Genomic DNA, 13,944 nt, shown 5'->3' on the forward strand with positions numbered 1-13,944 from the left:
TTTTTCCTGAGTTAGTATAAGTGAGTTATGGAGCAGACCAGACCACACTTGAACTTTATGATTTTTTTGTTACAAACTAAAAAACAGTTCTCCAAAGCAGATTATAACATCTTACGGGATGGTATAAACAGTTTCACTGCACCTCCCCCCTCAGAAAGAACTGGCAACTATGCAGAGTTCTACACCAATGTTTTTACAAACCCTTGTACATCTGCACTGACTCGGCCATACCTGATAAGACCAAAACTCAAGGAAGAGCAAACCTACCTAGTGGACAACTGCCATTAACAGGCTTTACAATAAGAGGAAGAAATTGCTAACAAAGAGTAAGAGGAAGTGAGCCCCAAACTGGAAACACTTCCCCCTCAGCTTAAACAGGCAAATAAGACTTCTTGTGAAGTCCTCTAAAGCAAACTATGAATCCAAATTAGCTTCCTCAACTAAAGAGGATAAGGCATTCTTAAGTTGCATCCGTAACCTAAAAAGAAAGGCCCAGATTTGTGAAAAACTGGTAGTTAATGCCACATATACTGAGCCTTTGGACATAGTTAACCTGTTGGCTGACAGGTTCTGTGAAATTTTCACTCCCCTGTATCCACCACACATACCCCATTACATCCCTACTACCTGTCCCCCATCTTGTATCTCTAAAGAGCATGTTGTAAATGACCCAAGGGCAAAAATACAGCCTGACAACACTCCAGGCTGTGTCCTACCTGGGTTCAAACAAGAATTAGCAATACCACTGAGTATTCTTTTAACTCTCAGTCTAAGCACCGGCTTCACTCCAGCTGAATGGAAAATGGCCATCGTTATTCCCCTGCACAAAGGTGGTGCTTCCACTAACCCCGGGAACTGCAGACGTATTAGCCTGACTAGCCTTATCTGAAAGGCCATGGAGCAAATCATCATGAACCTTATCAGCAAAGATACAGGTAATCTCCAAACACTCGACCCTACTCAGTCTGGACTTGTCAAAGGGAAATCATGCCTGTCAAATCCAGTGGACTTCTTTGAGACAGTCACCAAGGCCTTGGACAAGAGGAAATCTGTTCATACAGCCTACCTAGACTTAGTCAAGGCATGTGACACTATCCTTCACTCAGGCATCATCAACAAACTCACCCAGGTAGGTATCAGCCCTTGTATCGTTAGATGGGTTTGCTAACCGGCTCACTGATAAAACCCATATAGTCAAAATAAGGGAATCCATCTCCAACAGCAGACCTGTAACCAGTGGTGTTCCACAGGGATCAGTCCTGGGACCTCTACTGTTTGGAATCTATTTCCCAAAGTACAAGCAAAAACTAAGGGTTTGTGACTGACAAAGTTTGCTGATGACTGCAAACTGGGAGAAGTCATAGAATCTCCAAATGATGTTAACATCCTACAAGAGGAGCATTCACAAACAAATGATTGGTGCCAAGTCATGGGCTTAAACTCAGTAAAAAATGTACTATCGTCCTTTTCGGTAAGGGCGATGTTCCTGCTAACTACCACATCAATAGCAACACCTCAAGTATGCTCTCAGTGGTGAGAGACCTGAACACAGGTTGACAGCAGCCTTACCTTTGACCACCATGTCTCCATTGTGCTAAGAAGGCCATTCTATGTTGCTCATCTCATAAATAAGGGCATTACCTCCGGGAAAAAAAAAGTTATAACACCCTCTTTGGTATGTACCTTTCCAAGCACCTGCAGTCTTTGGCATCTGTCCTATGTGTATAGTCTGAAATCACTGTCACTTTATTCTTATTCTCTTTCATACAGACTGCTCAGAAGTGATCTCTGTCTAGCATACAAGGTGATCTCTGACCCTGCTTTATTGGAAATGCTGTATCTATGCAAGTCAAATGGTACACGGGACACTTGCTCTGAAGACCTTAACCTGGTATATGAAATTAACAGAACCTGCTGGAGGGACAGATATGTCTCCCAAAGGTTACCACATCTTTGGAACAGACTCCCACTTCATGTCAAACAGAGCACCCCGCTGGCCCTCCTCAAACACAATCTGGATGACTGGATGGGTAAGCGTAAATTCACCCTGAGGGTTCCACCTGTGTCTCTCTTGGACAGGGACAATAGGTGCTGATTGTGGAAATAAGGGTAGAACATGGCTAGGCTTGTAAGAGCCCTAGGGCTATTAAAGTAACTTCCTATGATTATACAAAGTAATACTGTGGTGCTCAGAACACACTACACCTCATTTACATTGAAAATAATCTAAATACTGTACACAGTTCTATTCCTAATTTTTTTAACTCAATTTCTGAAGTATAGGTTAAACTACCATTTATGCAATTACTTGTGCTTATACTTGTAAGGTAAGCACCTTAACCATTATGCCAACAAACCCCATTTAAATTAGTACTAAGCTAACTACCCTTGTGGGCCATTTTAAGCCTAGCCAATCACCCCATGTGAGTATCAAACTCTGCACCTTGTGTCTGTAAGGTAAATACCTTAACCATTATGCCAACCAAATACTCAAATTATTACTCATTCAAAAGAATTTTCGATTTTAACTAAATTCAATACAAGGTCATTTTCTAATATTGCCTGGGAGTGTGACCAAGATTATGGGGAGAAAAATACAGCACACAAATAGTAAATGCTAGGCTATCTTTTGATCATTCAAGCACAATAGTATTATTAGCAGTTAAGTATAATCAGCATGGAGTACTGTTTACTGATAATCTAAAATCAAACAGGAGAGAAAGTCAGCATAGAATGTTTTGTGGACGAATGTAGTAAGAAATCTGTTCTTACTTGTAAAGAAAACCAGTTAGGACATTTTAGAGTACAGCAGGGAAGTTTCAGTATGAAAAATACATATCTATATTTTAGTATGTTTTCAAATTGCAAGGTTCTCTCACAAACAAAAAAAAATTATGAATGCCATTATACAACCAGTTGTTGTTATAAACTGTACATTATATGTACTACATTATACCATCATCATCTTCAAGACTCCACTTTTTTCCCTGTTTCATCTCTTCAATCTCCTTTTTCAGTTCTCCAATATTTTCCATTGCCTTTTTGCGCTGCTCTGCTCTCCATTTCTCTACTCGTTCTTTTCTTTTTCTCATTTCTTCTTCTAGTTTAGTTTGATCAAAACTCTAGCAAGTACAAAAAAAATAAAATTGTCTTACAATGAGTAAACAGAAAATAAATCACATTTTCATTTGCTTCTTTTTGGAAAAAATGGATAAAGATGAAAATATATCATCACTCTAAACAAACTGGCATTAAAATGACAGAATGTTTGATAAACCTAACTTCTAAAAATGTTGGGTTAAGTGAATAATACCATGACACTGCTTGAAGTAAAAATGTGTAAAGTGCTCACCTCAAAAGTAGATCTTTTGAGAGGAAGAGATTCTTACACAGACATCATCTGACTTTCTTCTAGCAAACGATTATCCCCTGCGACACCACAACTGTTCAACTGTGCACCCCTGTATATAAATCTGATACGGCTTTAGTTATTCTAGCAAAAAACTTCCCGGAATATCAGAGAGAGAACAGCAGTGACTCACAAAGTTTTGCAATCCATCACATAAAGCTCAAACAGAAGTAACACAGAAAAGGATGTGGGGGGTTTATATGTACTTCTGTAACAGCCTCACCCTCACTCGGTGATCTGCTGTTATGGAGAGCACTAAACACAACTACATTGCCTTTATTCAAGGAGGAATCCCAGCAGAAGTAAAATAACTGGATAGAATTTCAAACACCTCTATAAGAAATATGATGCAAAAACAGACCTATCAAGCATAGTCCTTACTTCTAGTTTAAGCATAGAATAGTTGTGTAAAATCTTGCCATAACCATAGATGTCCTTCTCTTCCATGTTGAAGTATTCTTGTTTTGGGATTTTCCTCCTCAGGCAACTCGAACGTCGGCTCCTATACAAAAGCTTCAGCTTGGCTGTTGCAGCTGCATGGGACATCACATGTAGGGCCATAAACCAGGATCCTTAAATGTGACGTCTGCACACAAAGACCTCAGAACTCGAAAGCTCATCAGAAAGACTATAAGGCAGGAGAGGATGCCAGTGATGTCAGGTATAGGGCCACAGTAGTTTTCATAGGTTCCCAGTGCAGAGTATAGGGTACCAGGAGGATAAGGGTATGCTGTACTGGATAAAGAAAGAAGGGGGTTTTGGAGGGAGGGAAGGAATACTGCAACATGGAAGAGAAGGATATATATGGTTATGGTAAGATTTTACACAACTATTCTATGTCTCTCTATTCCTATGTTGCCGTATTCTTGTTGTGGGACAGTACCACTGCTTAGTTTGAAGAAAGGGTGGCGGAAGAAGAGGCCGATTCTAAGAATCCTTGTAGGATTGCCCTGGCAAATCCTGCTCGTTCATAGGTTCATAGGTTGATACTAGGCTATCTGCCCTAGGGCATTTATAAGCCTAGCCAGAGTGTGTTTGGCTTTCGCCACCCTTTTAGATTAGTTGACTGTGCCTCTGTATAGTAGGTCACAGAAGACAGCCCTTCTGAGGTTAGTTTACTGTGCCTCTGTCTAGTAGGGACACAGAAGAGATCCCAGGGGTAAACCTACGCTCTCCCATCCACTCGTCAAGATTTCTCTTGAAGACAGTCATTGAGGGACTCTGCCTAACATGGATTGGGATTTTGTTCCGGAGTGAGGGGAGCCTCTAGGATATGAATCTGTCCCTCCAGCATGCCCTACTTATTTCTGTGCTGAGGTTTTAGTCCCTGGAGCGTGTAGCTCTAAGGGATTTGGATTTCCTGAGGTGGAGCATATCCATTAATTCTGGGTTGGACATGGCTTTATACGTCGGGTACAGATCGCCTCTGAGTAGGCGGTAAGCAACCGAGTAGAGCTGGAGTTTCTTTAGCCTAATTGCGTAGGGCATCTGTTTGAGTCCCTTGATCCTCTTGGTGAGGTACTTTTGGGGTCTTTCCAGTTGCTGCAGGTGTTGGGTAAGGTACATCCCAAATGGGGCATTGTATTCAATTATGGGCCTGATGAGTGATGAGTAGAGGGGCACAATGACCTCTCGATCCAGATGTGAGCCCTTTCGTGATAAGGTGGGATATATAGAAGGTCTATCTAACCATTTTGGCAACGTGATTGTCAAAGGAGAGATTGCTATCTACTTGGGTCCCCAAATCCCTAATTACTTCTTCCATACTTAATGGATTACCACCTATGTGGTAATTTGTGGGCACTTTGTTTTTCCCAAAGGGGATGACAATGCACGTTTTGGCATTTAGCTTTAGGCCATGGCTCTGGCACCAGTTATCTGTCTCTGTGGGACCCTTTTGGAGGATGCTTGTGTCAGTCGGCAAGTCGATTATGGCACCCAGTTTGCAGTCATCTGCGAACTTGGTCAGCCATAGTCCTCCCATGTTAGCCTGTACCCCAGAGAAATATATACCGAACAAGAGAGGTCCCAGGACTGAGCCTTGTGGGACGCCACTTGTAACTGGCTTACAGTCTGACATGGCACCTGCAATTCAGACCATGTGGGTTCTATCCCTGAGCCAGTTTGCAACCCATCTTGTGACATAGGGGTTGATATTTAAGCTGGTGAGCTTATTTATGATGCCCGAGTGGGGTATTGTGTCGAAGGCTTTTGCGAGGTCCAGGTAGGCTGTGTGGACTACCTTCCCTTCATCTATGGCCTTGGTGACTGTTTCAAAGAAGTCGACCAGGTTCAAGAGGCAAGATCTGCCCTTAAAGCCGAATTGGGTAGGATCCAGTGTTTGGAGGTTCCCAATGTCTTTGTTTATGAGTTTCATGATGATACGCTCCATTGCTTTGCAGACCAGGCTAGTCAGGTTTATAGGGCGATAGTTTCCGGGGTCTGTTGTGGCACCACCTTTGTGGAGTGGGACCACTGTTACTGTACGCCATTCCTTGGGTACATATCCTGTAGTAAGGCTGAGTCTGAACAGTGACTTTATGTGAGGGTTCAGTTCTTCTTGGAGTTCGTGTAAGACGCAGCCCGGGACACCGTCCGGTCCCACTGATGCTGTGTTTTTTGCTTTGGAGAGGGCAGCTCTCACCTGTGCATCTGTGATGTCAGGGAGGCTACACTCTGTTGGGATAGACATTTGCTCTTTTGGGGAGGGAAGAGGGGGAGAAGTTTGCACTGAACCTGTCTGCCAGGTTGTTGGCAATGTCTGTGGGTTCAGTGTATTTTTTGTCATTTTGAACTCACTCAGAGCATATCTGGGAGTTGCCACCCTGGTTCCTGACATAACTAAAGGCGGCCTTGTGATTATCTTTAGCATCTTGTACAATTTTTCTTTCGAAGCTGGCCATAGATGATTTTATGAGGGATCGTAGTTTCTTGCTAGTACTGATCAGAGATGCCTTCCCTTTCTGGGATTTTGCTCTATCATGTAGTAGCTTCCTCCTTCTGTTGTATAGCTTATTTATGGCTGGGGTCCACCAGACAGGTCTCCTGCCTTTGGAGGAATGAGTCTTGGTTTTATCTGGGATAGCACGATCCATGCATTCCTGTAGGTGTCCATAGAAAGTGTTTGTAAAGGATTCAGTGGTTTGGGCCGTATTTTCCACTGGCCCGGGGGCTTTGAAGGATTCCACCTCAGTTTTGAGAAGTTCTTCACCGTGGTTTCCTTGGCTGGGGGTGGGACGGGATATGGATGTCCAGTGAGATTAATTTATGGTCAGATCTTACCAATGAGGGGTATACTTCTGGTATGGAACATAGAGTCCCCATGTTGGTGATGATCAGGTCCAATATGTTTTCCCCTCTTGTGGGAGTGGTGACCAGTTGCTCCACAGCATTTGAGTTTATAAATTCTAAGAACCGCTGGGCAAGGGTGTTGGGGCTTGAATAGTGCTCCCAGTCTATGTTTGGGTAGTTGAAGTCACCCAATATAATGGTGTTTGGAGAGACCTTCATATTCTCCAGTATTCTCAGGAAAGCCAAGTGGGGTTCCTGAGTTTGGGAGGGTGGTCTGTAGCAGGCTACAAACTGAAAAGTAGTTTTTCCCACTGTTAGTTACACATGGATGGTCTCCGATGCTTCATGCAGTGCCACTAACCTGGAGGTGTGGGTATCTTTGATGGATATGGATACTCCACCTCCTTTTGTGGTTCGGTCCGAGTTTTGGGACTGAAAAGCATGGTATGAGGTATAACCTGGTAGTGCTGGGGTGCTCTCGGAAGCCTTGAACCAGGTTTCTGTTACTGCACAGATATCGGTATTCTCCATACTGAGGAGAGCCTTGAGTGCGTGCATCTTGAGGTTTAGACTTCTGGCGTTGAGCAGCATTACCCTTAGTTTCTTTTTCTTTGTGTTGTCCATGGAGGTGGGTTTGTCTTTTGAGCTTTGCCTAAAAAAAGGCACTATGGGGGTGGCAAGAGCCTTAGCCAGTATTTGAAAGCCCAGGGGTGACAGGTGCAAGCCGTCCCTAGCGAAGCAACGTGGCTTGTCGAGCATGTCATCCCAGGCTGACAGACACTGGATCCCCTTTGAATGACACCAATACTTTTATTTTTTTTTTATTTATTTTTATTTTTATTTATCATTTGTTGACCGGGAAAGTCCGACTAGGTTCCACAGAGCCTATTTTCAGCGGAGGCCCGGGGAGAAATGCTCCAGATGCATGTCTTTGGAATGTGGGAGGAAATCGGAGTACCCGGAGGAAACCCACGCGAACACAGGGAGAACATGCAAACTCCACACAGAAGGCACCCCAGCCGGGAATCGAACCGGTGAACCTCTTGCTGTGAGGTGACAATGTTAACCGCTGCACCACTGCGCCGCGTACTTTAGACAATTGTTAAAATTGATCATTTTGTCTTTATACTGTGGCATCATTCTTGGTGAAGGTAAGATGCTACTCAAGGTCAGGGTCATACCGGCCTGGACTACATGATCAGAGAGCTCCTCTATGTCGCTTTTCATGTAGTCCAGGGAGGTACGTCTCAGGTCATTCACACCAGCATGGACAATGACGGAGTCATATTTGTACTTGCTTTGGAGTGACCTGAGTGCTTGTGTTATGTGGCGGATCCTGGCACCCGACAGGCAGCTTACAGTGACCTTCTCCTTGTTCAGCCTGGTGAGTGGGACGTCAGTGTGTCTGTCAATAGAGTCACCTATTACAAGTGCATTACGTGTGCTGTTTAGCCTTAAGGGCTGTGACTGTGTGGCACACTGACTTTGTGAACTATGTGATACGTGGGTATTGTTGTGGGGTAGCGGTTGCTTGGATGTCTGCTTTGGAGGTCTCTGCTGCTTGGGCAGATTTTTATTTAGAGCCTCAGAATATGTTTTTATGTGTTTATATGTTTGGTTTTCTGTTGCGATAGGTCTATGTGAGACTGGATTTGTGGTGTGTGTGGTTACCTTCTCCTCCTGACTGACTGCGCCAGTATTGGGTTGAGAGAGCTCAGCCTCCAGTTTGGCTATATAGTTGCATCTCTCACATACATTTGAGCTTGTTGGGAGGAGGAGAGGGTGGTCTGTGTACATAAGGCAGATGTAATATTGCCTCAAGATTCCCAGATTCACCAGCTGGACTGGAGAGTAAACCCGAAACTGACTTTTGGACATGCCAGAATAGTATAAGGAACTACTTTTTGACTGATCAAAAAGGACCAATAGGGAGCCAAGTACTTAAAGGGAGTATAAGAGGGTGTAGTGCTTTAGTTTATTAGTGCTTACTTATAAGATTACTTATACGAGCAACTGCAGGGCTTTAGAATGAAAATAGAGTGCTTACTTTGAGATTTAGAACAGTTCTAAGGGAAAAGTGAAGATCAGACTTTGTGGAGCCGGGAATAGTTTAAACCCGTTTAAGCAGCGCTGCCCCATGCTGCGCTATGTGCAAAACCGCACAAATGCGGGTTCTAAAGCAGGGAAACTGAAAGAGATAGGAATTGACCCAGAGCGGCCAAATAAGCTACTAGTTTCACGGCTGAGACCACTCCTCCAGGGACAGATAGGCTGCTCAAAGCTCCCCACTCTCACTGGTGAACAGAGAAGCTTCCTCCTATCCAAGTAAGGATATGGGCAACACAGGAAACTATACCACAGTCCGGAATTCAGCAAAACCTGAAATCTGGACTAATCTAGTTCAGCAAAGTAGGAAAAAGAGAATATTTTTTTTTGTTTGTTTTTTGTTTTTTTCAGGAAACAGCAGAAAAACACACAGAAAACATTGTAAATGCTATAAACAGGCTAGCGCACTTTAGTGTGTAGCCTACAACAGTTATATAATACAAAAACAACTTAAATTGATATAAAACAAGTGCAAAAACTGTAAAAAGCAGAAGGCAAATGCAATTTAAACTTTTTAAAGCACAGATCAGTTAGAAATTCACTTTTTAAACGGGAAAATGCAGTCGGAGCAAAAAAAAAAAAAAACAGAGAAAAAAAATACTTAAATCTGGAAAAGTCTCTCTGTTGCCTGTATCACTCTACAGGACACCACGAGGAGCTGTGCGGAGTTGTATACTGGTGCAAAACCACGCAAATGTGGGTTTTAAAGCAGGGAAACTGAAAGAGATAGGAACTGACCCAAAACGGCCAATAAGCTACTAGTTTCAGGGCTGAGACCACTCCTCCAGGGACAGATAGGCTGCTCAAAGCTCCCCACTCTCACTGGTGAACAGAGAAGCTTCCTCCTATCCAAGTAAGGATATGGGCAACACAGGAAACTATACCACAGTCCAGAATTCAGCTCATGCTCTGGAGACATTGACTAGTTTGTATTGTTTGGCAAAGGTGTGTATGGTGGCCATGTAGCTGCTTCCATAATGGAAGCACTGTCCAGACCTTTGATGGAGGCTTTGGAGGCTGTCATTGCTCTGGTGGAGTGAGCTTTGACTCCTAGTGGGAGTTTTTTGCCATGGTGGGAGTAACAGAAGCAAATGTTTTTTCTGATCCAAAAGGCAATGGTTTACTTGGAGACTGCCTCGCCCAAGGCCCTCGAGTGGTATGAAATAAAGAGTTGAGTAGATTTCCTAATGGACTTTGTTTTGTCCAGGTAAAATCTCAACTGACTTGTGTACAGCCACAGAGTGAAGAGTCCTTTCCCCCTCATTGGTGGGAGAGGGGAAAGCAAGTAGGCAGGTGAATGGACTGGTTTAAAGACAAATTGTTGGCCACCTTAGGCATGAAGGAGGGGTTTGTTCTAAGCGCTATCCTGTCCTTGTGGAAAGTAGTGTAAGGGGGGCAGGCCATTAAGGCCTGTAGTTCTGACACCTGTCGGGCTGAAGTTATGGCCACTAGCAGGATTGTTTTCCATATACACATCTGAAGGGTAGCTGTCCCAGCAGGTTCAAATGGGTGCTGGGTTAGCTTTTCCAGAATGAAGTTCAGGGCCCAGGGTGGTGGGATGCTTTTTCTTGGAGGCCTAATGTGTAGGACCCCTTTTAAGAACAGATTATCATCGAGCTTGGCTAGCAGGGAGGGTTCTAGGGGTGGGCAGGTTGAAACTGCTGACAAATGAACTTTAACTGACGAGTATGACAGTCCACCTTTTATAAGTTGACACATGTAAGCTAGGACAAGGGCGGGTCTGCAATGCATGGGCCCTTACCCTTGTCCAGACACCATTTTGAGAATCTTTCCCATTTAGCGAAGTATGATTTCCTTTAATAGGTTTCCTGGCCTCCCTCAAGACTGAAAGCACGTCCTTCGAGTAGTGGTGCCTGAAGGGAATTAAAAGTTTATCGCCCACAGTGTCAGTGACAGCATCTGCAAGTGTGGGTAGATGACGGTTCCCTTTTGTTGTGTCAGAAGGTCCACCTTGTGGGGTAACTTGTGGTGATTTCCCTTGGCTAGATTGTGAAGTAGGATAAACCAGTGCTGCCTTGGCCAGTAAGGAGTCACCAACAAGATTTTTTTTTGTCTCTCTTGATTTTCAGGAGGACTTTTTGAATCAGTGGGAAGGGGGGAAAAGGCATATACAAACTTCCCCTTCAAAGAGATGCTGAAAGCGTCTACTCTCCAGGCTAGAGGGGAGTAGGACTTGGTGCAGAAGGTCTGCAGTTGTCTGTTCTGGGGAAGGCAAACAGGTCTATTTGAGGAGTGCCCCACGGGTGGACTGTATCCAGGAAGACTGTCCTGTCCAGCATCCATTCATGTTGTGGGGAGAATGTCCTGCTTAGAAGGTCTTCCTGTTTGCTGTCCTGCGAAGGGACGTAGGATGCCTGCACGGACAGGTTGTGCCAAGAGGCTAGCTCCCATATCAGCAATGTTAGTCTGCAGAGGAGTACGCTCTTGTCCCTCCCTGTTTGTTGAGATACAGACAAAACCACAGTTATGTGGTAACTATTAGGAGCACATCTGGTAGAATCAGGAAGCTGAAGGTTTTCAAGGCCAGAAGAACTGCTTTCATTTCTCTCACGCTGATGTGTTTGGTCTTCAGTGAAGGGTGCCATGCTGCCTGAACCCTGTAGGATGCCAAGGTGGCTCCCCATCCTGAGTCTGATGCATCTGTATGCATTACCCGAGTTGGAAGTGAGGGCTGAAGGGGAAGGCCGGGATGGAGTTGTACTTGTTGAATCCGCCAGTGGACCTCTGCCTTTAGGCAGGGTAAGAGTTTGATTTCTTGCTCCAGGGGATGCTGGTGTTGGGCCCAAATGCTTTTTTAGATACCATTGTAGCTTCTGCATATGCAATCTGGCAAGTGGAAGCATAGGGATGGTTGCTGCCATAAGGCCCAGGGTCTTTAGGAACTGCCTTGCAGTGATTACATGGGTCTGCAGCAGGGCTTTGAAGTGGGAGGTCAGGGAGCTGACTTTGTCTTGATGTCGAAAAGCCTTCATTAGGTCTGTCCTGATTCTGCAACCCAGAAATATCTCGTCTTGTTCTGAGGTTAGGGAGGACTTTGGGAGGTTGAGGGTAAACCCTAGATTTTGTAGGAGGGACATGGTGAATAGCAGATGGGCAGAAAGGTTTCATTGCAGTCTGCAAGGATCAGGAGGTCGTCTAGGTAGGGATAAATCTGAATTCCCTGTGTTCTTCAATGGACAATGGCGGGTGCCAAGCATTTTGTGAACACTCTGGGGGCAGTGAACAGACCAAATGGCAATGCAGTAAATTGGAAATGAGAGGAGAGTCCAGAGAAACGTAAATATTTTCTGTGGGAGGGTAGTATGGGAATGTGCAAGTAAGCCTCTTTTAGGTCCAAGGTGACCATGAAAGCCTTAGAAGATATGAGAGGAAGGAAGGTTGGGAGCGACAGCATTCTGAAGGTGGGCACCTGTAAGAAAAGATTTAGGAAGGAAAGGTCTAGAATAGGTCTCCATGGTCTGTCTTTTTTGGGGAACAGGAACAGTAGAGAGTAGAAGCCTTTTCCTTCCTGTCCTGAGGGGACTGGTTCTATGGTACCCAAGTTCAGAAGGTCTGTCAGGACTCATGGCAAAATATGCCTTTGATTTCTGGGGGGAAAGGGAATTTTTCTTAGGGGTGGCCTTTCTTTCCAGGAAAGGAAGTATCCTTTTTGGATGATGGCCAAAACCCATCTGTCTGCGGTGATGGTTTTCCAAAAGAGCAGGCACTGAGAGACAGACGGGAAGAGAGAGGTAGGGGGCAAGGCAGCCGACCATAGTAGGGGCCTCCTCTGTCTTGAAAAAACTGCCTAGGGGGAGGCTGAGGGGCAGTAGTCCTGGAAGAGATTGGTCTTCTGGTACCGCTTCTAGGCCTGGAAGAGGCAGATCCAGCAGAGACTGGGTTACATCTTACAAAAGTGATCTTGGCCAAGTAGTTCCTATAGTATTTGGGGATGGAGTATGTCGCTAAATTTACTCTACCTACCAGCTACTTAGAGCTATACTGCAACAGTGTGCTGATTCCTGTTCTCTGGACCTATCTGCAAGCTGCCTCTCAGTTAAACAGGATAATTTAAAAGTTTATCTTCTGGTGTCTTACAAGCTCTCCCTGTGTAGGTTTACATTTAAATATCTTTGTATTCCTGACACTTTGTACAATACCATTTTGAGACTTGCACTCTAGGACCTGCACCCCCCCCCTGCATTTCCTTGCAGGACTGTAAATTTTTATTTCTACTTGGGTAATCGGGTTTCTGCTGACTTACTTCCATTAACATTACCCTGCAAAGAACAGTGTATGTGTTCAACATTCCTTATATGTAGGGCAGCCCACACTCAAATCAGACCAACCCTGTCCCCACCTGAAACGCTCTTTAGCCAACCACACCGTTACACCCACTGCCTAATAATTTCCTTTACAGTCATTCCCAGTGGAAAAGTTTGAACTTGCCTACATAAATCAGGTATAGCCCAAATAGACCATCTTTACCCCTTACCCTGCAATCCTTGCCAAAGGTTTTAGCCCACTCTAGGACCTGTAAACCCCCCTGCATTTTCCTTGCAGGACTTTAAATCTTTATTTGTACTTGGGTAATCTTGGGTTTCTGCTGACTCACTCCCATTAACAGTGTTGTGTGCTCTGAAGTGAGTAACTCCCCTCCCTCATATGGCTCTCCTTAGGATTTCAATGGCTCACACTTTGTCATTCTTTGCCTGCCCACTGACAGCTTTTTTCTTACCCTACTTGCATAGCTTGGAGCCATCTTTAAATCTAAAACCTTCCCTGCTGGATTTAACTACTGTGGTGTCCTAGATGAGTGTAAGTCTCTAAATGTAAGTACATTGGCTTCTATTGCACAGAGTATAAGTTAAAAATACTAGTTACTGATGCATACTGATTTTGGATGCTGCCATTGGGAAATTTAGGTTCTCATGTTTGTAAACTTTATCATTGTTTGCAAGTTCCATGTGGAATGTTGGCAGAATGCTAATGTTATTCCATTTGAGCTTGTATTAAGTCTGGAGCTATACGTACCTGAGCATTACTGTAGGAAACAAATAAGTGAACCTTATAACAGTACAGTGTGGAAACACAATTCTACTGTATAGTTACATCCACTGTAAAGAATTCATGCAGCA

The 13,944-nt window shown here is 44.2% G+C and overlaps 1 protein-coding gene across 1 annotated transcript in view; it reads right to left on the reverse strand.

The window, feature by feature from the left end:
* Positions 1 to 13,568, reverse strand: part of LOC122792410 (probable ATP-dependent RNA helicase DDX46) — a 62,612-nt gene extending 49,044 nt beyond the window's left edge. The window contains exons 1-2 of the mRNA XM_044060199.1: positions 13,545 to 13,568; positions 2,957 to 3,122 (exon numbers count right to left, since the gene is read on the reverse strand). Coding sequence (XP_043916134.1) covers positions 2,957 to 3,122; positions 13,545 to 13,568 — 190 coding nt within the window. The remainder of the gene's footprint in view (positions 1 to 2,956; positions 3,123 to 13,544) is intronic.
* Between the last annotated feature and the right edge of the window lie 376 nt (positions 13,569 to 13,944).

The sequence above is a fragment of the Protopterus annectens genome, chromosome 1.part2, assembly GCF_019279795.1.
Source record: "Protopterus annectens isolate FY-2018-M chromosome 1.part2, PAN1.0, whole genome shotgun sequence".
In the NCBI taxonomy this organism is placed as follows: domain Eukaryota; kingdom Metazoa; phylum Chordata; order Ceratodontiformes; family Protopteridae; genus Protopterus; species Protopterus annectens.